The sequence below is a fragment of the Cavia porcellus genome, unplaced genomic scaffold (assembly GCF_034190915.1).
Source record: "Cavia porcellus strain 051 isolate PalLab524CR breed Dunkin Hartley unplaced genomic scaffold, mCavPor4.1 scaffold_4, whole genome shotgun sequence".
Classification (NCBI taxonomy): domain Eukaryota; kingdom Metazoa; phylum Chordata; class Mammalia; order Rodentia; family Caviidae; genus Cavia; species Cavia porcellus.
In genome coordinates, this window is record NW_026947487.1 from 100,196,889 (window position 1) to 100,224,389 (window position 27,501).

Sequence of the window (27,501 nt, forward strand, 5' to 3'; positions counted from 1 at the left end):
TTACTATTTTCTTGAATAAACTTTGTCATTTTTTTTTGTTAAAATACAGACTCCAGTAGCTATACCATTTGTAAAATCTGTTGAGATATGACTATATGCAGATTCAGCTACATTAGTGAGCACTTATCAGGGCCAGGTGTATGTGTAGGTGCTGCAGCCTCTATCCTAATGGTATAAAAACTATTAAGGTAGTTTTTCAAGATAAAAACTTCCAAGAGTGTCACTCTTAGGATTTTTTCCTTTTATACGTTTTCTTTCTCCCTCTTTTTTTGTTATATAGCTTAATAGGTTTCATTTTGGCATATTTGTACATGAACATGTTTTGATCATTTTCCCTTATCTTCTCCCCTATCTTCCCTCACCCACTACCTCCACTTTTTTCTGCTGGGGAGATTGAACCCGAGGCCTTGTGCTGTGTCATTCAACAATGCCCTCACCTATTCTTGCTTTCTAAGATTTCGATTCAGAAGGTCTGGAGAAATCTCCATTTTAAAAGAAAACCAAAACCAAACTATTGCACTGTTTCCTAGTTGAAAAATCTGCATCATTGTTGTAGAAAGCTGTTGTCTTTTTTGTCCAATTAGAAAGGATAGCTGTGGCTTTTGTACTCTAGTTGTGGTCTCATTGCTTGTACCTTGGAAACAGAATACAGTTTGTTGGGTAGAAGGATGAACTTGAGAATCAGAAAGGCCTAGACTTGGTTTCTGGCTTATCTGAGATCTTGAGGTTCTTTAAGTTCTAATTTCCTAATTCTTTTTTTAAAAATTAATTATTATTATTTTTGCAAGGCAGGTGCTAAATCCCTGGCCTTTTTTTTTTTTTTTTATATTGGAGGTCGAACTCATGACCTTGTGCTTGCCAGGTAGGCCCTTCTGCTTCTGAGCTTTGTCCCCTACCTTTTTTTTTTTAAGACAGAGTCTTGCTATATAGTTCAGGCTGTCCTTGAACTTACGGTGTAGCCCAGACTGGCCTCAAACTCATGACCATCCTTCTGCTTCAGGCTCCTGAGTGATGCAATTACAAGTGTGCACCATCATGCCTGGGCAACTTCCTGATTCTAAAATAGAAATAATGCCAGCTTTATGGGGATGAAGTGCATATGGGGTGCTTAGCAGAGTTGAGACTGTAAATGAAAATATTGGCCATTCTTCCCAGAGTGTCCGTTATCAAAAGAAAATCTCTTATTTTTGTGGTGCTGGGGACTTAACCCAGGTCCTTGCACATGCTAGGCAGATGTGTACTTTCACTGAGCTATCCTTGGGCACAGAAAAATCTTATTTTTGTGTGTGTGTGTGGCACCGTGGGGGTGGTGATACTGGGGATTGAACCCTCCTATGTTCCCAGATTTTTTGTTTTTCACTTTCTATTTTGAGACAATCTCAATAAGTTTCCCAGTCTGGTTTTGATTTTTGTAATCCTCCTGGCTCAGTATCTCAGTGCTTGGATTAGAGGCAGGTGCCACCGTGCTTGGCTTGTTTATTTACTTATTTATCTTTTTGAGACAAGGTCTCTCTATGCAGTTCAGGCTGGTGTTGAACTCACTTGGTAGCCCAGGTTGGCCTCAGACTCTCAAGGATCCTACTGCTTCAGCTTCCTGAGTCCTGGGATTACAGGTGTGCGCCACCACGCCCAGCTTGCTTTTTATTTTATTTATTTTTTATTTTGTTTGCTTTTTATTTTTTGAGACAAGGTCTTGCTGTGTAGTCCAGGCTGTTCTAGAGTTTACGATGTAACCCAAGCTGGTCTTCCTTGAACTCTTGGTTCTCTTGTTTTAGCCGCTCAAGTGTTGGGATTACAAGTGTATGTGATAATACCTTACAAAATTCCATTTTAATAGTGTTTTGCTTTTTAGATTGAGCTTTGAGTAGGAAGCTGCCTTGTGTTTTGTGATTTTTTTCAAAGTCATTTCCAACTATCAGAGGGAGGTCAACAGAGCTGTGCTTGTCGTTAGGATAAATGCAGTTTAATCATTCTCCTAGAAGAGAATTGAAATGCTAACTCACTAGAAGGTGGGATTGCTGAATAAGCATCTTGTATGGGTCCAATTGCAATTCTATACTTAAGTTGTATAAATGAACTAGAGAAAGTGCAGCCTTCAGGAAAATATTAGAATGACTTTACAGGTTCTAGTGTCTATGGAATCAGAAATATATACTAGCATTCTTTTGTAAGTCAAGTTCCTAGTAAAGTGAGACTTTGATTTGACCTTCCAATTTGCTTTTGCAAATGTGAGCATGTTATGTGGGCACTTTGATCCTCTTCACAGCTGTATGATGATGTGAATATTCTGTAGATATTGGCCCATTAAACTTCAAGACAGCTGAGAAAGGTTTTTTTTTTTTTTTTTTCTTTTTTGTACCATGGATCGAGCTCACAACCTTGTGCTTGCCAGGCAGGAACTTGTGCCGCTGAGCTATATCCCCAACCCTAGCTGATATAGGGTCTTGTATTGTTCTTGGTGCATGCAGAAAATTTGAGAAGCTCTGGGAGAAGATAAACAATTTGGCTTGTTGATAGCTGAAAAGAGACTGACTTATTTGAACTCCTTTTCCTTCCAGGTTAAGCATTAGACTGGTATGTGTTGACTTGGTATAGCCTTCTATTATATCTGACATGATGTTAAGGAAGAAAAATAGATTTCCATTTGCTGGGAAAAAAATTTGTCTTAGAGGGGTCCCTATCAAGCTTGAAGTGGCCTTTCAAGGCATAATGAATTGTAGGTCAAGGGACTCTTGTGGAACTGTCTGGAGTGTTTCTTTAGAGCAGAGACTATAGCTGCCTTCTTTTTGTCTGTCACAGCCCAGGGGTTCAGTAAGTCTTTGTGACTTGAATGTTGGAAGTTTGAAGGAAGAAATCCAGGTATATTACCAGCGTCTGTACTTCTGTTGGCAGGATGTCTCCCTGAGTTGTGGCCATGGTAGAATCGAGAGACCATAGCAAACTTGTGAATGCCTCTCCATCTCAACCGTGACAGGCGTCTCTGCCTGCTAATCATTACCATGTAGAGGAGTATATTCAACTGGAATCCTTGAGAAGTGAGGTTCCAAATTCCATGTTACTATTTTCTTTTTTTCTCTCATTTTTTTTCCTTCTTCCTTTCCCATCTTGTCCCCTCTTAGCCTCTCTCCCCTTCGCACTTCCCCTCCCCTCCCCTACTCTGTGCTGAGGAATCAATCCAGGGCCTTGTGCTTGCTAGACAAGTACTCTACCACTAAGCTGAATCCCCAACCTTGAATAATTGGAGTGTTTCCAATTTTTCATTAAAACAAATCCTTTTTATTTTTTTGCTGTTCTGGGGATTGAAACCAGGGCTCCACAGTGTAAGGCAAGTGTTCTACTACTGTGCTATAACTCCAGCCCCAGTTTTTGCTATGTAGTTTAGTTTTGTCTTGAACTCACTCAAACTTGCTGTGATCTTCTTATCCCGGCCTCCCAAGGGCTGGGATTAATAGGTGCATGCTGTAAAGCCTGGTGTCAATTTTTTAAAAAATTAGTACATATTAAAAAAATTAGTATATGTTCAGAGTACATAAAGATTGTATTTGTTGGGTGGAATTAGTACATGTACCTAATGCATCTTCTTTTTTTTTTAATTTGGCTTTTTTTTTTTTTTTGGAGAGAGGGTCTTGCTATGTAGTCCAGGCTAGCACTGAACTCATTATATAGTGTGTGTTGGTGTTGGCCTCAAACTCATAACAATCCTCCTGCCTCAGCCTTCCAAGTACCGGGGTTACAACCATGTGCCACCATGCCTGGTTTAATTCTTTTTTTTTTTTTTTTTAATCCCCTCCTGTCCCTCTAGCCTCCATTTTTTTATTATGCTAAAGATTGCTGCCATGAACTGTTTATTTGAGATCTTGGGGTCTCACTGCATAGTTAAGGCTCACCTTGAACTCACTCTATAGTCTAGGCTGGCCTTGAATTTATGGTGATTTTTTTTTTTTTTTTGTGGTGATTCTTGTGCCTCAGCAATCAACAATCAAAGGCAGTCTAGAGTAGAGCAGTGAGCAGCAGGATCTAGATCATAGTTGGAGCTGAGATTTCTTTTCTTTTTTTTTTTTTTTGGTCTTTTTCATTTTTATCGGTACCGGCGATGGAACTCATGACCGCCTGCTTGCAAGGCAGGTGCTTATGCCGCTGAGCTAAATCCCCAGCCCCTGGAGCTGAGATTTCTAAAGATAGGCTCTTCAGACAAGTTGCTTTAGGGAATTGTGTTGATGTGTCAGATCAGTGGTGCAGGGAAGGTGAGGTTGTGTTGGCCCTAGGCACTTCTGGTGTCTTTCCTATGTGGTCAGAGATGCCCTTGATGGGGAACCAGGAGTCTTGGGTCCATGCTTTGCCACCACTATCTGATGGCTTTGAACAAGTCTCCCTACCTCATTTGGCCTGCTGTTTGTGTACAGTGTTGGTGAGGACAGTGATGCTGAATGCTCACCCCTTCTAGCACTGTTCATATGCTTGCTTTCCCGAGAAGTGCTTCACATCAGGTTGTTAAGTTGAATGTGTGGAGCAGACTATCAAGTTGTTATTTCTCACAAGATGTGTTACAGAGTACACTGCCATGCCCAGTGACTTTTTACAACTGGCCTAGTGTGGCCACCCAACATCTACCTGGTCACTTGCTGGGACAAACACAAGAGAATTACAAACAGGAAAGGCTCTGCTCTTTCCCACAAGTTGTACCTGTCTACCATTGACCCAATGTCTGGATTTTTACCTAACCAATGTGGGAATAGAAGTTACTAAGTGTGGTTGCAGTGTGGAACAGCTGTGATCTCCTGGAGGCTATTGTCATGGTCCCCTGTCCCTTTTAAAGCTGGTACCTTTTCTTTGCTTTCAGACTCTGTAGTTGGGATTACAGAGTATCAGCAAGAGTCCACCACTGAAGTGTTTTTAATTGGAATGAATGTAGCTCTCTTACTAGTAACTCTAAGTCCCTGTGCAGGCTTTGTTTAAATTGAACAGTCAGGCCTTTTCATTTGTAAACCTTAGATTTTCTCATCTGGTATGCACATTTCAACCAAAAGAGCCAATGTTCGTGCCTGAAGTCATATTTATTGGTGAGTCTAGCGTTCTGCTTCCTCACTGAGACAAAATGATATCTGGATAGGTTTTCTGGGTCACACATGCAGTGTGTCTTCCTTGTTGTTGGTGGTCTTGGAGTGCAGGGGCCAGGGACCTGTGTTCTACCTCAGGATACTGGCTGAGGAGCAGCCATTTTCCTGAGCTTCCACCCTTTACTATGTTGAGGTCTTTTGTTTTCCTGAAAGAAAAGATTTCTGCAAAATTCCAAAGTCTAAAGTTGTGATCTTTGGCCTCTGTTTAAAGGAATTTCTTTTTCTAATGCCTTTGTTTTAACTTTGTTTCTTAAATTTTATTGCCATGTGCATCTACTTTGGATAAGAACTGTAGCAGGTCCTGAAGAAATTGTGTTGGTGGCAAAATTGTTCTCATTTGTGTGAAGAAAGATAAATTATTTTCTGCTGAGAATTGTATCGACACGCTGATTAAAAAACACTCTGGCTCCAAAGGTCTCTTTTTTGTTTGATGGATTTATAATCAAGTTGTCAGCATTGAAATTGTTCCTTTGAAGAGTTAGCCTTACTAGTCAGGACTGGTCCATACCACCTTGAATTTGGGCCCTTGACTCCACACAGTGAGCCACTGATCCACTGGGTATCTGTGGGTTCTCTATGATCCCAAAGTGCAACAGTAAAACCTACTTGGGGTCTCCTCTGCTACCTTTTTTGTAAAAATTATTTATTTATTTATTTATTATTATTTTTTATTGGTACTGGGGATTGAACTCACGACTGCATGCTTGCAAAGCAGGCGCTTATGCCACTGAGCTAAATCCCCAGCCAGGTTCCTCTGCTACCTTTGATAGTATTGTCTGCTTGTTTCACAAGGAGGTGATGAGATGTGCTTGTTGCTCCTCAGCTCCAAACCTAACCTTGGGCAGTCAGAGTCCCCAATGCTGACCAGCTCTTTTTAGATGTCTAATTGTACATCTAGTTACCCACAGAAAAGTGTGTCACAGGAATATACCATATGTGCTGCAACATATCTAAAACTGAACCCTTCTCATTGCTTCTCAGATTCTTCCTTTTTGTTTTTGTTTTTCTGCATTACTGACCCTTTAGCTGCACTGAGGACAGAACTGGAATGCTGTCTGTCTGGGTTACTTTTATCTCATTCCTGAGACAAAATACCTGACACACAAAAGAAGGAAGGAAAGGTTTATTTAGCTTACACTTTCTGGAGATTTCAGTCCATACTCAGCTGATTCCAAGTCAGGGTGGCATGGCTATGGGGCAATTGTTCATGGTGTCTGCAAGTGACAAGACCAAAAAAGGCACGAGGAAAAAGCATGCTTGCCTTATATTGTATGCCAGCACCTGCCCCCTGGGCAGGTATAGCACTGACACCACTATCCCAGTGCTAGATAACAAACCAATCACAAACACTAGACTCAGCCACCTCCATGACTGCATGAGGCTTTGAGGGGACATCCAGACACAAACCATAACACTGTCCTTAATTCTTTCCCTTCAGAATCGATCTTATCTATGATGTGTTGACATCTCTGAGTTTTACTTAATTCTCTGAAGCACCACATTCTCACTGGTCCTTTTTAGTCTACTTTGGCCCTTTCTAGCTCAGTCTTATCCTTCCTTCTAAACAGGTAAGTATCTTTCCTTGTGAGCCCTTCCATAGCTCTCAGTCATTTGCCAAGAAGGCCCTCGTCTTTACCAGGATTTGCACTGCTTTCTTTAATCTAGTTTCTGCTGACTTTCCAAAAACTTCAGCCCCCAACCCTGGCTTTGTACCACCAAACTGCCCATTGCCATGCATATTCTGAGCTGGGCCTCAGAGTATGCTGTTCTGTCTGAATCACCATTTCCACCTCTGCTTGCCTGACTCATTCTTGCTTTGAAATTCAGTGTGGGAATGACTTCCTTTTGGAAACCTTCCATAACCCCGTGTCATTCTACATGGGTCTACTCTTCTTTCTTGAACTTAACACCTTGCTCTGTTGAAGTTACCTGATTTGTTGTTGTTTTCCTTTGGAGGGAGTGGTGATGTCAGGAATTGAATCTAGGTCTTCAGGCATGATTTTGTGCTTTCACTTAGACTGTAAGCTTAATGAGTTTTTTTAGTGGTACTGGGGATTGAATTTAGGGCCTTTGCATTGAACTACATGCCCAGCTGTTTCTTCAGTTTTTATTTTGAGGCAGGCAGAATCTTTTTGTTGTTGTTGAGACAGAGTCTCATTGTGCAGTCCAGGTTGGGCTTGAACTCACTATGAGCCCAGGTTGGCCTTGAACTGGTAACAGTCTTTCTGCCTCAGCTTCTCTAGTGCTAGGATTATAGATGTATACCACCATAACTGGCTATAAGGTAGAATCTTGCTAAATTGGCCTGGGCTGGACTTGAACTTGCAGTCCTTCTGCATTAGCTTCCTAGAATGGTGAGATTACAGTGCTGTGCCACCATGCTGCCTCTGTGTGTATGTTAGAATATAACCTACACTGAATCACGTCTTATTCCTATATTTTTGTCACCTAATAAATGTTAAAATAAATGTTTCATCTGAATTGATCATTTCATCCCAACTTTTGTATGTCATAATTCATAGGATATTTGCAGCTCCTATGGGACCCTTAGATAGACTTAAATGTGGCAGTCTAGGTAGAAAAGCAGTAACCTCTGGAAAGCAGTAATTTCAGTGCTTCACCTCCCCTTATCCAGCCACTTTCCCTGCCCCTAAATGTTAATAGCCAAACATCTTCACCTGGCAAATAAATGGAGAGAGTTTCTGGATTCTCATCCCAAGGAAGTAGAGTGCCCTGATCTATGTATAGCCTGAGTCCCATCTAACTGGAAGTGCTGGTATCTTCTCTGAACTCAAATCCTATTCTGTCTCTTAATAAAGTCTAGACTAGTTTTTTTGTTCTTTTGTTTTTTTGGTTTTTTTGTTTTTTGTTTTTTTTTGCAGTACCAGGGATTGAACTCATGACCTCACGCTTGCCAGGCAGGCACTTATACCACTGAGCTAAATCCCTGGCCCTCTAGACTAGTTTTGTAGTTACTTAGTGGTAATATGCTGAGGTTTGTAGTCCTAAGTTCAGTGTGATAAATTTTAGGTAACTCTGAGCCTTGAGAAGGTTTCTAGCTGTTGATGAGCTAGAGAATGTAGATATCCTGGAATAGGATGTTCAACACTAAGGGAGGGCTGTGCATGAGCAAAGCAAAGCAAAGGAAACCATTCAAGAAAGAGTGAGGTAGGATGGGGATTTAGCTTAGTGTCATAAACACCTGCCTGGCAAACCCCAGTACCAAAAAAAACTGGTGAGGGAAGAGACCAGTATTTGTTGCACAGGTGACCAATCCCTGCAAGAGATCTAGAGGACTGGGAAAGTTCTCTATGAGGAAGGCCTTGGAGAGGCAGGTTTCTGGGCCCTGGGGAAAGATGATGTTGGAGGAGCCTCCAGTATCCCATGCTCTCATTTCAGAAAAGATGAGTCAGAGTAATAAAAAGAGCGATTTTTTAACATTTATAAAATATGAGACTTCAGCTAGGTGAAGGAACCTAGGCAGAGGAAAGAGGAAGGGCGTGGCAGCTGAGCCTGGTACATTTCTGCCCGTGGTCAGGTTGGACATACAATATGAGACTGAGACCCAGGGGTACACAAGTCAAGGCCCAGTCTGTTACCTACAATCTCCACTGAGCCTGAACTCAGTGCTCAGGGGCTAAAATCAGGGAACCATGTTAAGGCTAGGTGTTTAGTCTTTATCAGACTTAGTGGAGTTGAGGGAGGGTGGCTGGTGTCTCCTCAGAGGTTTCCTCAGTTATGTTGACTTTGCATCTTTTATCTACATAGTTGTAGACGGGGTGCTGCCTGCAGAGCAGGTCCTGCCAGCTTCGCTGGAGAGGATGCCCCCATGTCCGTGATGGGCTGTGGGACAAGCAAGGTACTTCCTGAGCCGCCCAAGGATGTCCAGCTGGATCTGGTCAAGAAGGTGGAACCCTTCAGTGGCACTAAGAATGATGTATACAAGCACTTCATCACAGAGGTGGACAGTGTTGGCCCTCTCAAGCCTGCGTTTCCAGCTGCCAGTCAGTATGCACCCCCTAGCACTGGTGCCCCCACTACTGGCCACACAGAGCCTCCCTCAGAACCACCACGAAGGACCAGGGTGGCAAAATACAGGGCTAAGTTTGATCCACGAGTGACAGCTAAGTATGACATCAAGGCTTTGATTGGCCGAGGCAGCTTTAGCCGAGTGGTACGTGTGGAACACCGTGCAACCCGTCAGCCATATGCCATCAAGATGATTGAGACTAAGTACCGAGAGGGTCGGGAAGTGTGTGAGTCTGAGCTTCGAGTGCTACGCCGCGTGCGCCATGCCAATATCATCCAGCTGGTGGAAGTGTTTGAGACACAGGAGCGTGTGTACATGGTGATGGAGCTAGCCACTGGAGGTGAGCTCTTTGACCGCATTATTGCTAAGGGTTCCTTCACTGAGCGTGATGCCACAAGGGTGCTGCAGATGGTGCTGGATGGTGTCCGGTATCTGCATGCACTGGGCATCACACACCGTGACCTCAAGCCTGAGAATCTGCTCTACTACCACCCAGGCACTGACTCCAAGATCATCATCACTGATTTTGGCCTGGCCAGTGCCCGAAAGAAGGGTGATGACTGCCTCATGAAGACCACCTGTGGCACACCTGAGTACATTGCTCCTGAAGTCCTGGTCCGCAAGCCGTATACCAACTCTGTAGACATGTGGGCGCTGGGCGTCATTGCTTACATCTTGCTCAGTGGTACTATGCCCTTTGAGGATGACAACCGTACCCGGCTGTACCGGCAGATCCTCAGGGGCAAGTACAGTTATTTGGGGGAGGTAAGTCTTTTTTGCTACTATCCCATGGATATTGGGAGGTTCTTGGTAGGGTGTATAACCTGCAGCTCTTGGTTAGACTGATGTTCTCTAACAGCCAGGTAGGTTATATAAAAAGACTGCAGTGTCTTAATTTGGGTTCCCTTGAAAGTAAGCCCCGAGACAAGGACTTGGAAGCAGATAATTTATGTGGGAAGTGATTTTATTAATCTCAAGTAAAGGATTGGGGAAAGTGAGGCAAGAAAGAGAGAAAGCCAGGAATGGGTAATTGAAGAAGTGGGCTGCCTTTGTGGACTACTGGAACTCAGTCCCTTTGGGTATCTTGTGAATAATCACACAGCACATGCCTCAGAATTTTATCACCAAAGGCCAAGGAAGTGTGCTTTTTGTTTTTTAATGTACCCACTGGACCTCAAAGGTTGAGAATTTCTTTGGGGCCATTAAATCTCCATTGAAGGGCTGGAAAATGTAGCTCATTATAGGGTGTTTTCCAAGCGTGCTCAAGCCCCTGGATTATCCCCAATAATGGAAAAAAAAATTGTGGTGTTTTCAGGATATCTTGAATGCCATTTAGTACTGGAGAAAATCCTCAAGCAGAAAAACAAAGATCTTAGCAGTGTGAGACATGGTAGCTGCAGAGGTGGGCTGAGAGGATATGAGACAGGGCTTTCCTAGCACCTGCTCTATGGGCTTCTGGTAAACTGGAGTGAACATGCCTCATCTCAGACAGCAGTTGCTTCTCTTTTCTCCAGTTTTGCTAGGTCACAGGTAGGACCCCATCTATCCATAAACTCCATCTAACTCAAAAGAGGAGCCAGATATCTGATCCTAATATGCTGGAATCTAGGTCACATATTTAAGTAGTATCTTATATGTCAAATGACATTAAACTATAGGCTAGATCCAGCTAGCAAGCCATCATTTTGTGTCTTTGGGTCCATTGCTAGTTCTGATACCTGCAGTTATTTGTTAGCTGTCAGAACTACTGGTTTGTCAAAGGATGGTGCAAAAAAAGACAGAGCTGGTTTGTCCTTAGGAAGGGCATTGTCTGTAAGAAACAAGGTTGACTCAAGAAATAGCAAGTACTATAAACTGGCTGTGAAGAAAAGAATGTGGGACTGTTTCACATGGGAGATGAGCTGAGTTTTGCAAGATGACAGGACTCTGCTGAGGCAGTGAAGGACCTGAATGATCACCACAGAATATTCCACTGTCTTTGTGCCTCTTGTACAGTGTACACAAAGGAAAAGGTGCTCTAGGAGCAACTCCCTTCTGCTGCTCAACTTTCCTTCCAGGGGTGTGGGCCTGGTGCTCTTATCACCCCACCAGTTGTCCCAGAGCAGAGTTCCCTGCAGAAGTCACCCAGTTGCCTCCCATCATTGCCTTCAACCATTGAGTTCCTGTAGTGCATCACCTTCCCTGTCAGCTTCCAGACGTGTCTATGGGTTTAAGAGTGTCCCTGTTTTGGGATGAAGGATCCCCAGGTCATACATCTCACAGCTGGTGCAAGTAATGAGGAAAGCTTTTTTCTTCAGACGAGCTCTGTATCAGGTACAAGGGAGGTTGTCTGTGCACATCATTTTTAGGAGAGATAGGTGGCATTGAGGTTGTTGGTGATTGTTTATACCAACAAGTGACCTGTGGATTCAACCTCATGGAAAGCTCAGGCCGGGCCTGCTATCACTTTCAGATTTTAAATGGACTGGATAGTCTATAGAAAATTTGGTGTGGTGGTGCATGCCTGCAATCCCAGCACACAGAAGACTGAGGCAGGAGGATCACCATGAATTCAAGACCAGCCTGAGCTATATAGTGAGACTCTCTCAAAAGAAAAAAAAAAATTAACTTTCATATACATGCTGATCTGAGCGGTAAATGGGACCGTACAGGTACTGAACTCTAGAGGATGGTATGTGAAATGATTGTCCTAGTTGTAAGCTAGAAATACCCAACTTGGAATCACTGTGGTCTAATTAGATTTGATTTAAGGCTCAATTAAAGCTTTAGGTTTGGTTTCTCAGTGCAAGTGTGGGCTTCTGATGTTTATATAGGGGGATGGGAAGAGGTGGGGATGGGAAGAGGTATGTATGGTAGCAGAAGGAACAACTTGGAACTGAAGGAAGCTCATAGTAGCCTCCTCTGTAGCACTGAGTTAATTCCCTGATTTTTACTTGGTTCTCAAATTGGAACTGGCCATCAGGGTGGCACAATCCTATAGATATAAACTAATGATTATAGCCTCGCCCAGTGTCCCAGGACAGAGCTGTAAAGGCTTGCTAGAGCACTGCCAGCAGGGACTTGAAGTTGTTGCTGCCTTCCCATCTGAGGAGGCTACCTGACTGTGAAGTGAGTATCTGGAAAGGACGATCTCTGTGTAATCCATTTGTGCTGGTCCTTAACCTCTATGTAGAAAAGTAGAAAAGAGCTAGGACTCTGCTGGGAAGAAGTAAAAGCCAGTGCTTGTCACCCTTTAATGTCCATGCAGATCCTTGGGATCTTGTTAAAAATGCAGGTTTTAGCTGGGGATTTAGCTCAGCAATGTAAGTGCCTGCCTTGCAAGCATGAGGTTGTGAGTTCCATCCCTGGTACAAAAAAAAAAAAAAAAAAAAGAAAGAAATGAAGCTTAAAATGCAGGTTCTGACTCAGTAGAAACTGGTGGGGCCTGAGAGACTACATTTTTGTCCAGCACCCAGATGATATTGGTGATAAAGTCCTGCAGGCCACAGTTGGTGGACCAAGTATTTAGACAGATGCCATAAAAATGTGCTGAGTGGTCATGAATAGCTGTGAAGAAGGTGGGACATGGGTTTTGGAGGATGGCCAAGAGAAGTGAGACTGGGGAAAAGGAAATGGCATACACAAAAGTATGGGAAAGTAGCTGGGTGTTTGCCTGCCTAGAATTCCAGTAGCCTGGGAGACTGTGGCAGGTAGATGGTAAGTTCAAGCCCAGCCTGGGAAATTTAGTGAATTAGTAAGACTCTATCTCAGAACCAAAGAAAACACAACCTTACTACATCCCCTCCCTCCTGCACTCCTACCCAATCCCAACTCAACTAAACCACACCAGACACCACCAGTGTTGGGGTGGAGAGAATGTGCAGAAAGTAGCCTTGTTGTGGGGAGTGGCCTGAGGGTAGGTTCATCTATACCTGAGGTTATTTAGAGGTTCATGAAGGGACTTTGGAAAGTTCAGTTGTCTGGATAGGAGACTTTGAAGAACCATATTAGGTTGTAGTTGAAACTAGAATTTTAAAATACATTGTGAATGCTTTAAGATTGAAAGGGTTGTGTTCTAGGAGCTGTAGCCTAGAGCTGTAGCCCACTGCTCTGCATGGTGCCAGGTTATTTAGGGTCCAGCTGACGGGAGAGTACCAAGGTTAAGTAAGGGAGGGAGGCAAAAGAGGAGGGAGGTTTCCTAAGACTGCTGATGGAGGACTTTTTAAAAGTCTGTAGGTTTATCCAAGAATTCCTGATTCTGTTAATTGTTGATCAGGCAGTTTACCTAATTGGAGCTTTCATAGTCTAGCTAACTAGCTCTTGATTGCCTAAGGGTGAAGAATGATTAATGAATGGAGTAGGGAATAAACTCAGGTTTCCTGCTCCTACTGGAACCAAACGATTGAGTCCTAAGATTCTGAGTCGTGCTTTTGCTGTGGTAATGAGATGTAAATCTGGAGCTCCCAGTGTGCATGTATACCATATGCATGTGTGTGTATAGGGGGGAACTGTCCAGCCTTTGTACTCATCACCCTTTACCTGGAGCTGCAAACATCAGTTCTAGAGTCAAATTCCTGGTGAGCCCTGGTGATACGTGTCTAAAGTGAAAAACTTGGCTGATCCTCCAGATTCCATCCACTCTGGAGTCGGAGGGATTTGTCTGGCTGTTTTCTGGGGTAGGTGGCTTTATCACTGGATCAGGCTGTCTGTACTGGAGACTGATCTTGTCTTACTACTCACTACCCACCCACAAGCACATCTGGAGAAAATGCTTCAGAGACATAAAGCCTGGTCCCCATCCTTGTAGAAGTGTAGATTGCCTGGGGAAAAGAAGCTAAAATAGGAAATGCCCCCAAAATGAGGCCTTGTTGGCAGGCATAGGGCAGCATAGGGTTGACATAGAGCTGCTGGGCCTCTGCAACCTGGAACTTGAGTTGCAAGGCTCAGGTCAGGTGGCTGGGCTCTGTACCTTTCTTTCAGCTATCTGTCTTGTGCTGAGTGGTGGGCTTTTGTTCCCCCACAGGTCATGTAAGTGAGCAAGGCCCTGCCAGAGAAACCTGTTTGGTTATTGAGGGGATGTAGGGTGCAAATGAAATATTCCCATTCTGAGCCGGCAAAGTAGGGAGAGAAGCATTTCCTCATCAGGGAATAAGTCCTATATGGTTCTTGATTCCTTTCTCGGGCAGTCTTCCAGTCTCCTGTCCTTTTATAGAGGCATCTCTTACAGGCTTCCTAGTATGTTTATTTCTTTTGGGCTCCGTCCATGCAGACCATTGGACTCACAGGCTTGAATAGAAAAGAAGGTTACCTGTAGGAGGTGGGCAGACAAAGGGACATTGGTGACTAAGCTCCATTATAAACAGACTGTTTGGGAGGAGTAGAGCAGAAGTGGAAGAGGCTGGGGCAGGCCTGGTGCTATTGTTTGGTGTGCTGTAGTGCTAGTAGGAGGAGCCCTAGGTTCATGACAGTGGGTGAGGAATGCAGCAGAAAGTGTTGAAGGAGGATGCTAACTGGAGGCTGTGGGAGGCTCCACATAGGTAGGAAAGGTAGGACCCTCAGTTTAGGAAGAAAAGGAGTGTGCAGCAGAAACCAACCTGCAGTAGGGACATCAGGAGAGCAGATCTGGAGAAGAATCCAGGATACCTTCTGTGACCCAAAGAGTAGATAAGGCCCTGCCTTGACATTTCTGGTGGAAGCCAGTGGTGGTGGCAGTGCCCCATAATCCTGATATTTCAGAAACAACAGTCCATAGCCCAGGCCTCAGGCAGCACCTGACTTCTGCACACCACAGGCCCAAGACAGTTGCTCTGTTCATTCTTCACAGTAAGCATGTGCTTACTGTCCATCTGTTCCTAGTGTTGGCCTTAGAGATTTGATCATATTTAAAAGTTCAATTCAGTTGGGTGTGGTGGTACATGCCTGTAATTCCAGCATTTGGGATGCTGAGGCAGGAGAATCTTGTGAGTTCAAGACCAGTCTGGGCTACACAGTGAGATTTTTTTTGTTTTATTTTGTTTTTGAGACAGAGTCTTGCTGTGCAGTTTTCAGGTAAACCCACTAGGAAACCCAGGCTGGCCTTGAACTCACAGTGATCCTTTTGTCTTACCCTTCCAAGTGCTGGGATTACAGGCATTCATCACAACACCTTGCTATATAGTGAGTTTAAAGCTAGCCTAAACTATGTAGTTTTAAAAACAAACAACTAAAAATCCAATTCAAAGAATGCTTCCTTTAGGAATAATGCTGACCACTGCCATTGTATAGTGCCTGTCTGAGTACCAGGTATACTATATTACCCTATTCTAATCTCTGCAACAATCCTGTGAGGGGGCGTGCAATTCTCACATATACAGATGAAGTTAGTAAGGTTAAATAACTTGTTCATGGTCTCGTAGCTCAAAGGTGGCAGGTCTGAGATTTGAATCCAGGTCACTTGGCTTCTAAGATTTGGCTTTTGCCTGTTTTCTTCCTCAACTTGTTGCTGGAGTTCTGGTTTCAGTGCTTTCTGGGGTTATGGTCTGTAGACACACTTCTCTCTGGCCTATGAGGTCTTTGAAGATAGTATATATGTCAGTACAAGCTCTGCATTGTCCAGGCTTAGTGCATGATAGGTGCTTACCTGAGCATCTGTTGGATTGAACAGAAGCACTATACTATAAGTAATAACTGGGTTCCTCCTGGCTTCTTGAGGGGGAGCACCAGAAATGGTTGGTAATACCATAGGAAGGGTATCAAATGCAACTGGTAGCAATCAGATGGCACTTCTGGCCAGCAGGGAATGCTGTCTTCTGGGGTCTAGACTCGGGAATAAAGCAGAGACCTTGCTGGCAATGTACCTAGGAAGTGCTGACCAGAGTGGTGTGTGGGCACTGGGAGGGAAGGACATGAAGGATCCAGAACTGCATGTATGCTCCACTTGTTAGGGCAAATACAGGATTCTTGTGCAAAGAGATGATTTAGAAGGAGGTGACTTTGAGAGGAGAAATCTGAGTTTTCATCTAGTGCCGGGTGCTAGAGTGGAAAGAGCACATTCAAAGTTACCAGCTGTGCGGATGAGAACAATCTGAAGACCCAGAGGTCTTGAGAGGTGAACTTCCTGTCATAGAAGTCCCAGAGAAGCTTGGAGGAGCTGTTTCTAAAGAGTGACATAGGTGAGTCATCACCTGTAGACTCAATACTCTTAGGGTTCTCTCACATACAGCTGCTGTTCTGTTCTTGACATAAAAGGTCACATCCTTGGCCTGATGTCATTACTTTTGTCAAGAGTTCTATTCTTAGAGGCAGGATATATGAAGAGGCTCTTAGAAGATTGATGCCATCAGCAGTAGGTGCCATCTGCCTAGTTCGACAGCATGAATTGTCACTATCCTCCTCCACTTGGGCAGTTTCTGAACTATGGGTAAGCCTGGGTAATTGCACAGGAACAGGTGGGTTTGGCAAGAGGCTCTCACAGAGCCTTTTTCTGGAGACTAAGTGCTGCCAGGCAAGTGCAGTGCTGATGAAAAAGAAGCCTGCTGTGTCATTGCTTAGGTGATAAGGACTAGTGAGAAGTAGCCTCTCAGGGATGGGTGTCTGGGCTGCAGGCTGGCCCCTTCCCATTTGAGGCCAAAAGGTACTTGAAGGGCAGTAAGTTGAATATGGCCATGTGGTTCTAATTCTGATTGCCCTGCAATAGGATGAGTGCCCAAGGCTAGAATTGACATTTGTGTTTTCATTATATTGCCCTGAGTCTTATAACTTCCTTTTCTTATCTCCCTTACCTTGCAACTTTAGCAAGGACGGCTATTACTGCTACTGCCTTTCCCCTCCCCTCCCCTCTCTGCCTTTCTCCTTCTCCCCTTTCCCCCAGTTTAAACTATGGGAAATTTTTTTTTTTTTTTTTTTTGGACAGGGTCTCACTATGTAGTTCAGATTGGCCTTGAAATCACTATGTAGCCAAGGCTGGTCTAGAACTCACAGTGGTCCTTCTGCCTCACTTCCTGAGTGCTACACCACATCTGGACTGTATTGTATTTTTTTTAAAAATTACAGTAGAAATTTAAATAAAAAACAGTTCTAGAGTGTGTGGTTTTTTGCTTGTTTGTCTTTTTGAGACAAGGTCTCAATAATGCAGTTTAGGCTGGCCTTGAGCTCACTTTGTAGCTCAGGCTGGCCTCTAACATTGGTGATTGTCCTGCTTTAGCCTCCCAAGTATTAGGATTAGAGGTGTGTGCCACCATGCCTGGTTTGTGTGTGTTTTTTATGAGACAGATCTCAGTTGATTTGTGATGGTGCAGACCTGTGTTTGCAGCACTGTGGGAGGCTGAGGTAGGATGATGTCAAGTTAGAGTCCAGCCTGAGCAACTGCTTAGCAGCTTAGTGAGATCCTGCCTTAAGATTTAAAAAAAAAAAAAAAAAAAAAAAAAGAATGGGAGATGTAGCTGGGTTAGATCCCAGCACCTCCAATACACACCCATACCTCCACACCAGAGAGAGTGTAAGCAAGAGAGTATGTGAGAGGGAAGCAGCAAGAGATAGAGACAGAGATACAGACAGAGACAGAGACTGGTCTCACTGTCACTGTTTTACAGGTGATTCTTTTTTTTTTTTTTGGTACCAGGGATTGAACTCATGACCTTGTTGCTTGCCAGTGAGCTAAATCCCTGGCCCTGCTGTCACTGTTATTATCTGCACTGGTCCTGAAACTCTGAACTTCTGAGTCCAAGCAATCCTCTTGCCTTACCTTCTGAATGGCTGGATTCCTTTTTCCTCTCTCTCTCCCTGTCTCTCCCTGTCTCTCCCTCTCCCTCACTCTCTCTCTCTCTGACACAGGATCTTGCTGGGTATTGTAGGTTAGCCTTGAATTTGCTATGTAGCCCAGGCTGCCCGTGAACCTCAGTCTCTTAATTGCTGAGACAATACGCATGCAGTACTATGACTGGCTTGTGTATCTTTCTTCCTTCCTTCCTTCCTTCCTTCCTTCCTTCCTTCCTTCCTTCCTTCCTTCCTCCTTCTTTTCTTTTCTTCCTTCCTTTTTCTTTTCTCTTTCTTTCTTTCTTTCTTTCTTTCTTTCTTTCTTTCTTTCTTTCTTTCTTTCTTTCTTATAGGATCTTGGTATGTAATATTCTCCTGCCTTAGCATCCTGAGTGCTGAGGTTAGTCATGTACCATTCTGTCTAATCCTGATTTCTACCTCTTAAAGTCACTCTAGCACTTGCTCTGGGATGTTGAAGATAAAATGAGATGAAGAAGATGTGGCATGTGTTGGTGTTTTCCAAATAATGGGGGTTGGTACCTATGGGGCATGGGCATGCGACCTGGTTTATATATGCTGATTCTTCTGTCTCCCTTTTTGACCCTTCTGTTTTATTTTCTAAATGTCATAAGACACAGCTGACTGAGCAAAGATAAACTTGGCTGACCAGGAGACATGAGTGAACCAGAGATTGGATATGTATATTGGCAACAGAGTAAACTATGTCCCTGACTTACACATTCTTATCTGGGAGAATGTTCGCTTGTCAAATTTGTTTATAATTCGACAAAGTGGGTTTTATACAATACACTGAGAATCTTACACACTGTGTCTGTGAAAGTTCAAGATCAAACATTCGTAGTCAGGGACTTACTGTATAGGGAGGCAGGTAGCATGTGTGGATTCTGCTAGACGCTTTGATTGGCTCACTTTACCTTCCTCTAGTGTGGTGATGAACTCACTGGCTTACTCTCTTCTGCAGTTCCCAGCTTCCAGGGTCAAAGGACAGCTTGTCCACCTCTACCTCAATAGCTGACAGCACAAGAAAACCCAAGTTAGTGTATAATTCTTTGCTATGAGCCATCCCTAATCCTTTCTTTTCTTGCCTGCTTGTGGCTGCCTGGTGTCAAGTGCTGGATTTGGTGTTGTTTGTATGCAAGAATTCCATGAGAACAAGCAGATACTCCCATACTTGTTTTGAAGGGATCCCTTGGGAGCAGTCATTTCTATCTCCAAAGCTCTGGGTTTTAACAGATAGAGTGACTCTTCTTCGCTGGAACAGATTCCCTCAGACTTGATCCTTGGATGGTCACTGGGAGGTGGCATGGATTGGGTCCTGCCTGTGACAGTAGACTCTTACTGGTCACTGTGGTTGGAGATTTTAAGGAAGGTAGGAGGCAGTCTCTGAGAGGAGAGGAGCAGAGCTCCCCTCATTTGCCACTTCTGAGCCATCACCAGTATCCCAAGTCCCATTCTCTAAGTGTTCTTTTGTCTCAGCTGCTCTGGCTATACATACCTCCTGGAGTGCAACCTCTCTGTGGTGATAAAAGCAGATGCCATCCACCCACATTTCTGTATTCAGTCCTTCCTACAGAAAGGCCTTCCTCTGACCCCCTCAAGCAGCTCATTATCCCTGGTCAGTGCTGCCTCTCATCATTGCCATTTTCCACTCCCAGCCCTGAGGCCTCTCCAATAGAAGGGGACATCAGTTATCCCCCTCCTTCTCCTGCTCTTTCCACTCTTTCTCCACCTAGATAGCACCGCCCTCTCACAGGCTTTGTCACTTCTAGGCCCTTGAGTTCCTCTGAAGACTGCCAGGTTATTGTCTTGCCCACATTCTGATCTCTCTATATTTACTCATGGCCTCCCACATTCTGCCCTTCTGTTCCACATTGAAGTGGGAGCCAGCTCTCTGGAAGAAACAGTTAATGGTCACCTGGTTCAACCGTCTCCAATGACCATACCTTTTCACATACCCCTTCCCCAATTAATTCTTCCATCATACAGAGTCACCCTTCATATCAGGTCATCATGGTGCCTGCAGCTGAGCTCTGTATCAGTATGGCCAAATGGCTTGTAGTGGAAGGCAGTCATCTCTTCATTCATTCTGCCATTGGCCAAGAATGGGCCCTGAATATGTCCTTTGTGCCTAAGCTCTTAAGGACATAAACCTTCAGAGACAGAGACCACAGTATGAATGTAACTACCACTGGGACTCCAAACTGCCTCAAAAATTAGAGTGGGAGGAAGGTTTAAAACAAAACACACAAGGTTGGGGATGTAGCTCAGTAGAATAGCACCTGCCTGGCAAGTGCAAGGTTAAGAGTTTGATTTCCAGTACCACAAAAACCCACCAGAAACAAAACATACAACACAGCACAACAAAACACAAAAGCCAGGCTGAGCTTGGAAACTAGTTTGCTCAGCAGAAGCCTTAAATGGAAGCAGCCTTCCTGATCCACAGCCTTGCTCTAGGACATTGTTAAAAGCAGACACTGCTAAGTTGCTGGCACAGGCTGTTGACATCCTCCTAACTGCAAAACAAGCAAGCAGTAATCTGTGGCTCTGAGTTGTGCCTGCTCCTTCTCTTGTCTTTCCCCTTAACTTAATGGGCTCTGTGTGAATTCAGATGGGGACACAAGATTCATTAAGTTACTCATCTCAAGTTTCAGAACACAGTTTTGCTAACTTTTAGGTTGCTATATCTTTTCTCATTTTTAAAAAAAGTTTTGGTATGTGTGTGGTACTGAGGATTGAAGCCATGGCCTTACATTTTAGATTAGACAAGGCCTTGCCACTTGGCAAGCCTTGCTTCTTTTTTTGGGGGTGGGGGGAGCGGTATACTGGGGGTCGAACTCACAACTTTGTGCTTGCCAAGTAGGCGCTTATGCCACTAAACCAAATCCCCAGCCCTAAGCCCTGCTTCTTTTAAAAAGCCTGTTCTCTAATCCCATTTCTCAGGAGACTGAGGCAAGAGGATTGCTTGGGCCAGCCTGAACAGTGCAGCAAGATCCTATCTCAAAAAACCAGACCTTCTCCCAAAAAAATTACCTTTCTTCTTTTTCTTCCCTCAGACTCTTGTGCTCTTGCATGCGCTCTCTCTCTCTCTCTCTCTCTCTCTCTCTCTCTCTCTCTCTCTCTCGCTCTCTCTCTGTCTCTCTCTCTCACACACACACACATACACACACACACACATACATACACACTCTCTCCCCTTACTCTCTTATATCTCCTCTTTCTGTCTGTCTCTGTCTTTCTCTTGTTTCTGTCTCTTTCTCTCTCTCTTTTGCTCTTTCCTCTTCTCTCTCCTGTCTGTCTCTGTGTCTCTTGCTTCCCCTCTACACCTCCCTGGTGCCTGATGGGTACCAAGGTGTGGATCTTGTCTGACCTGGATGCGTAGTTTCAGGACAGGGGATGCTGGCTTTATTGCCACTCAATGTCTAATCCTGATGACTTTTCAAAATGCTTATCCTGTGGGCAGCATCAGAGTATGCTGTCCTTGTCATACTGAGTGTTCTGCTCTCCTCAGTAAACCTAAAACTCCAGTTCCCACAATTTTGTCTGTGCCCTTTTCTCTGCTCTCATGAAGGCCCACATAAATACAGAAAGGAAACTTTTGAGGATAAGAACACTGGAGCTGAAAATACAAAAATATACCTTGAGACAATGCTGAAGGAAGAACTGAGTCATGGTAGTGAAGCCTGACTGTTCCTCTCCTCCTTCCGCTGGCAGCTCTATGATGAGGCTGGCTTCTCTGCCAGAGAGCCTTCCCAGAGTTATGGGCTGGATAAAGAACCCGTAGGAACCAGGTACAGCAGGGAGTCACTGTAATCCCTGCTACCTGAAAGGGTAAGGCAGGAGGATTGCAGTTTTGAGGCCAGCCTGAGCAATTTAGTGAGATCCTGTTGTCCCCTCTAATGCCCTACCACCAAAAAAAAAAAAAAAAAAAAAAAAAAAGAACTGTTGGGGGGTCAGGAGATCTGTTGAAATGTCAGATGTTATGCTCTGCCTCACATGTAGCCAAGAGAGAAGAAAAGATGTTCTTATAACATCTGTGTTCTTGGAACTTAGAATTTTAGGGACTGGGAGAAATTTAGAATTCGTTGTATTCAGACTCTTCATGATATAAGTGAGGAGCTGTGATTTCTTTCATGTCACACAGAGAAAGTACAATTAGAATGCATGTTGCTGGACTGCTAGCTGCACACTATTTTACTTTTTTTTCTCTATACGGTGGGAGTGAACCCAGGGCATGGCACATGTGAGGCAGACACTCTACCACTGGGCTACATCCCTGGCTCCTCAGTTACTTTTACACTTTAATCTGTCACCCAAATGCTATTCAGAAGAGATCTAGATCTTTTACTCACAGCCTAACTTGTGACTACTCAGCCTACTGCCAAAGGAAGGCTAGGGCAGCCTGTAAGTAGGGTTTGATGTCAGAAAAAAACAGCTTTCTTCTCTTTGCCAGAAAGCAGCAGCCTTGGTTGGAGAGCTAGCTCCTTTCGTTGTTCCTTTAGCCCTTGGGCTCAAGGTGAGAATACCACTAGTGACTCAGGAAATGTTCTTGCCAGATCCTTGTGATACTAGAGCTGTATACAGCAGGCAGAGGGAACAGGAAGAAGGGAGATGAGTCCTCTGAGATGGAACAGAATGCCTTTGCATTGGGATGCCTCTCCCTACAAAGGGAGAGCTGGATTCCACTGCTGAGGAGTGGCTTTGTTCTAGCAGAAATAGGAGGATGAGGTGAAGTTGATAAGGAAATGCTCATGGGAGTTCTGCCACCATTGCACTCTTCTGCTATTACACATCAGGAATAGGAATAGATACCCTAACTGCAAGGGGACAAGAACTCTTTAGGAACCCTGGATTTCTAAGAAAGGTAACCAGCTTGATGATCAGAGTCAGAGTGGGGGTGATGTTGTTCTCCTATAGTCTCTGCAGGGCCCCAGCCTCACCTACATAGCTCCAGAGACTTGTGGAGAGTATAGGTTGCCACCTGCTATTATAGTCTGTATCAAGGTGTTTTCCCAAAGCCTCACACTGTCATAGGTTGAACTTTTCAGAGGTGGCAGGTTCTAGGGTGAGGCTTGGATTAAGTGTCCAGTGCTAGGATTAAGGGTGTCCCACCTGGGTTGTGAGTGCTACCTGCCCGTAAGGCCTAGATGAATACAAAGGACAGAAAGAGGGTTGTTGCTGCTTCTTCACTATCTCCTTGCTTGCTGCTTCACTGCTTTTCTGTCTTTTGCCTGCCTGCCCAGCTCTGCCTTGCCATGAACTATTTCTCTTCTTTGACATTCCTCTGTCATGCCACTTTGCCTTGGAGCTAGCCAGTTATTAACTGAAACCTGTACAAACTGTAAGCCAAAATAAACCTTTCCTGCTTTAACTGGGTGTCAAAAACAAGGAAAATAACTAAACACTTACAGTGTCACTTAGTATAGAAGCTGTCCTCTAATCCTAGAGCAGACAGAGGCCTGAGTGTTTAAGAAGCAAAGCCAACTGACCTCAATATTTCCTGCCAGGCTCCATGCTTCATATGAATCCAGAAGTAGGTAGAAACCTCTGGGAGATTGACCAGGTGGTCTTTGGGACCTGTCCCAACTGTAAGCCACTTGAGGTACATGTGTGTCCCTGGTCTGGCCCCAAGTATATATACTGAGGCCAGAATTATGTCTTTCACTAATACAAGCAGTTAGAGCTCTGAAAACTGAAGAATACATCTCTTTTATCTTTTTTTTTTTCCCCTCATGCTCAAGCAGCTGGTCAAAGGCTAATAGACATACTTAAGCTCCAAGGGACAAGTATGTTGGGGAAGCAGGTAAATTAGGCTGTGATGGTAGAATGCATTTTTAAGGGGTGCTGAATTGGACTTGAGGCCTGAAGTGTGGCTATGGGGAAATATGGAAGGCCTTACTTTTCTGAACCCTGTTGGAGGCCTTAAAGGGCTTCCAGGAGCTGCTATTCTGTAGGTCAATGTAAACCCTGCCTCACTGCCAACAGGGTGGAAGAGGACCATCCCCTTGGGATCAGCCTGGCCAACTTCCCTCTGCAAGTTATTCAGTGCACAAGGGCTAGGCTGGGGCCCATTTGGTCAGGATCACACTGGCTTGATGTACATTGGCTTGGAGTGCCCTTCCCATCCTGGCACTGCTGCTCTCAGCTCTTCAAACATGGGGAGTGCTGGAACTGCCAGAAAGAATTGGGTTGGCTCTTGGATAAATGAGTCCATTGGCATTCTGCACACAGCCACAGGTACGCAGTAATTGATGAAGCAAGAAGCTTGGGGAGCAGGAGGGGTGAATCAGTCTGGTTCGCTTTAGTACTAACAAGCTGGCCGCTTGATGAGCAGCAGGGATTGGTACCTGGTATGAGCCTGTGCCTCTCTGGAGATGGAGATACTTAAGTTCATAGGGAAGGTCTGGTAAGAGGGCCTTCTAGAACTGCCTCAGACCAGTTAGGAGCTGCAGGATTCCATGGCTTGATTGGATGTGCGTGTGAAACGGGGAAGCCTCTGATCCATCTGTTCAGGTTCCTGGCTTATAGGGTCCAGCTTTATTCCTGTTCCTGAAAAGTATCTTGGTCTCTGTCTTGCTTTTGAAACCCCTGTTCTATCAGCAGATTAATAAATTTCAATGATCTGAATTGTTTCCTTTTCTCCTCATGGCTGGACTAGGAAGTTCCCCTTGAAGGGGCCTGTTCTGGACATCCAGTGTTGGAATTTAAGTTTGACTCAAGGTATGGTGCGAAAACGTGGATCCTTCAGATCTCCCTGAGTGGGGCCAGGGATTTAGCTCAGTGGCTCAAGTGCCTGCTTGCTAAATGCAAGGTCATAAGTTCGATCCCTGGTACCAAAAACAAAGCAGAGCAACAACAACAACAACAACAAAAGACAACTGAAATTTTTTTAAAAAAAGATCTCCCTGATTTATGGTAGTCTTCAGGTAGGTTAGGGGGCTTCAGTCTCAGGTAGGCTGTGGGCCAGGCTTTGGCTCCAGAGTGCTTAAAAGTGCTCCCTGGGAAAAAAGACAGGTTCTTTTCTTTCTTGTCACACATCTCATCACCGGAGAGCAGTTCCTACTCAGCAGCCTGGTCCAGTGTTGGGTGTGTAGGAGAAGCCTGGGATGGTACATGGAAGGAGCAGGTCTCTCCCTAGGGAGTACAGGACCCCAGGCAGGTCCCAGTGCTATGGTGGCAGCATCATCTAGATATGAGAGTGGTTTGGGGTGTTCTCTAATGCTTGTCCTTGTCTTCTAGCCCTGGCCTAGTGTGTCCAACTTGGCCAAGGACTTCATTGACCGCCTGCTGACCGTGGACCCTGGAGCCCGAATGACTGCACTGCAGGCCTTGAGGCACCCATGGGTGGTGAGCATGGCAGCCTCTTCATCTATGAAGAATCTGCACCGCTCCATCTCCCAGAACCTCCTCAAGCGTGCCTCCTCACGCTGCCAAAGCACCAAGTCTGCCCAGTCTACACGTTCCAGCCGCTCTACACGCTCCAACAAGTCACGCCGCGTGCGTGAGCGTGAACTGCGGGAGCTTAACTTGAGATACCAGCAGCAGTACAATGGCTGAGCCACCAGTTGTGGCACAGGAAACTGTGGTCCCAGCTTGGCTGCACTCTGCTGTGCCATCTGGGCCCAATACCCTTTTTTGAAACAGGCCTTATGGCCAGTAGTATGTGGAGAACACCTGACCCTAGTACCTTCTCATGCCTTCAGCAGCCCCTGTTCACAATGGGCCTGGGTTTGGTATGATGGAGTGGAAGTGGCCCAGGAGACTGAGACTCCCTTATTGGGAAGTCTGGCCTCTGATACTCTTTTTGGTGGGCAGCTGCTCTGTATGAGTTTGGAGAAGGGATGGGTCCTGGCTTTTTCACTGTGTCCCCCATTCTTTGGCTCTTCCTCAGACTAAAGGGGCTTGCAGTGCTGGGTAGTGTCCTGTGGCCAGGGACCTTTGGAACAGTTCTGCCAGTCCTCTTTCATCCACAGAGCCTTCCTCTCTAGCTCCCCTCATTCTTTGGCATTCTAATCCTTAAAATTAGGCTCCAGTGGCAGGCCTAGTTTTGGCTTAGTCAAAGACTGCTGGCCCCAGGTACCTTGACTGGACCAAGAGCTCCTGGTTAGATAGGGGCGTACCCTGTCTTCCATTCCAAATTTTTCTTCCTTTGTGGTGCTGCCAGAAACCCCTCCTGGCCCTAAGACTTGCCAGGACCTCTGGAGGTAGTGCCCTGGTGTAGACTTTAACTCTGGTGGTGTAGGCTCACCTCAGCTCTAGCTGAACTGACTAAGAGGGTTCCTGTTCACCACTCTGTTTCTTTGAGGAGACCTCCATTTGCCTCCTTCTCCTTGGATGCCCATTTTATTCCCCAGTTGCCTCCTCCTTCCCAACTGTGGGGGTTAAAGGGAGCCCCCACTGCTGCTACCTGGGGTTGGGGGCACCTGGGTCAGGGCAGAGGATTCCCCCCTTAGGATCCCATTGTCAGCTCTAGTGCCATCCTTTGGTGCCACCATTGCCTCTTCGCCACTGTGCCTTCCTCTGCAGCTTCATGAAGGCGCCATCTAGTGTCTGGCAAATGAGCAGCCAGAGGTGAGCAATGGATGCCCATATTGTATACTCATAGTCTTCCAAAAGGAAATGAAAAGGAAAGAGCTGCTGCATTGCAGGAGGGTCCTGGACTGCTCAGCCCCCTTTCTCAGCTTTTGTGCACCTCTCCCTGGAACTTAGCCATACTCTGTGACCTGCCTCTGAACCCTGGGTGCCTGGGGTACTGGTCTTGCTGTGAGAACTGCCCTTTTCATCCTGTGCCCATTTCCTTTCATAGCATTAATCTTCCAGTATGGGCCCCACCGAGTCTCAGGCTAGAGGAAGCGCTTGCAGAAGGTTGGGGGGGGGGGTGGTGGGAGGCTGCTTTCCCAGAGGCCTGAGCCAGAACTGTACCAGTAGCTGTTGTGGTATCTCCTTGTCACCACAAACTATGCTGAAGCCCAAGGCCTCTCCCTCAAATAGCTGCTTTCAGAGGGTAAGAATGTGCCAGGGCCAAGCCTCTGCCTTGACTAGGATCCTGCCAGCTGGGAGAGTTTGACCCCCACCTAGCTGCTCCCAGTGAGCAGTCTTGGGCTACTCTCCTCTTTCTGTATGTGCCACCTCCAGTGGGATACCAAACCAAAGAGACCACTCTGTGCCAAGCCGACTGTGCCTTATATGCCCCCTCCTCTGTCCCTACTGTTCTGGGCAAGAGGGAATAAAAAGGCCATGCCCTATAGCCTCAGAATTTCCTGCCACTTTCTGAAATATCTCTAGGGTCCTGAAGTCCCAGGGAATTATTTCCTCTCTTGCCCAGGTTAAGCCTGGTCCTGAGAGTAGGATAAGGGATTTTGGAGTCTTGGGCCTTCATGGACCCTGGATAGAAAATGTGCAGTTATTTATTTTGTGTACTCAGTTTGTAAATGTATCCTCTGTATTCAATAAACAGGGTGCCCTCCCCAGGGAAGGCTGCCCATTGATTCTGACAGCCCTAGTTGTGTGCTGTGAACCAGAGGTGTGCCCCAGAGGAGTAGGGATGGGAGCCCCATCTGGGATGGCTACTGTAGGAACATCCTGATCTCTCAGCCCCTTCTGTGTTAAAAGATAAAAGTTCAA

General features: G+C 45.2%; 1 protein-coding gene across 2 annotated transcripts in view; it reads left to right on the forward strand.

The window, feature by feature from the left end:
- The window catches only part of Pskh1 (protein serine kinase H1), a 28,937-nt gene extending 1,566 nt beyond the window's left edge, over positions 1 to 27,371 (forward strand). Inside the window, exons 2-4 of one of the 2 annotated variants that reach the window (XM_063247539.1) lie at positions 8,886 to 9,487; positions 9,644 to 9,912; positions 25,117 to 27,371. In XM_063247539.1, the coding sequence (XP_063103609.1) occupies positions 8,947 to 9,487; positions 9,644 to 9,912; positions 25,117 to 25,434 (1,128 nt within the window). In that variant the 5' untranslated portion in view covers positions 8,886 to 8,946 and the 3' untranslated portion in view covers positions 25,435 to 27,371. Of the gene's footprint in view, positions 1 to 8,885; positions 9,913 to 25,116 lie in introns of both variants that reach the window. The other variant, XM_003472144.5, reaches the window with a different exon arrangement.
- The last annotated feature ends 130 nt before the right edge of the window (positions 27,372 to 27,501 follow it).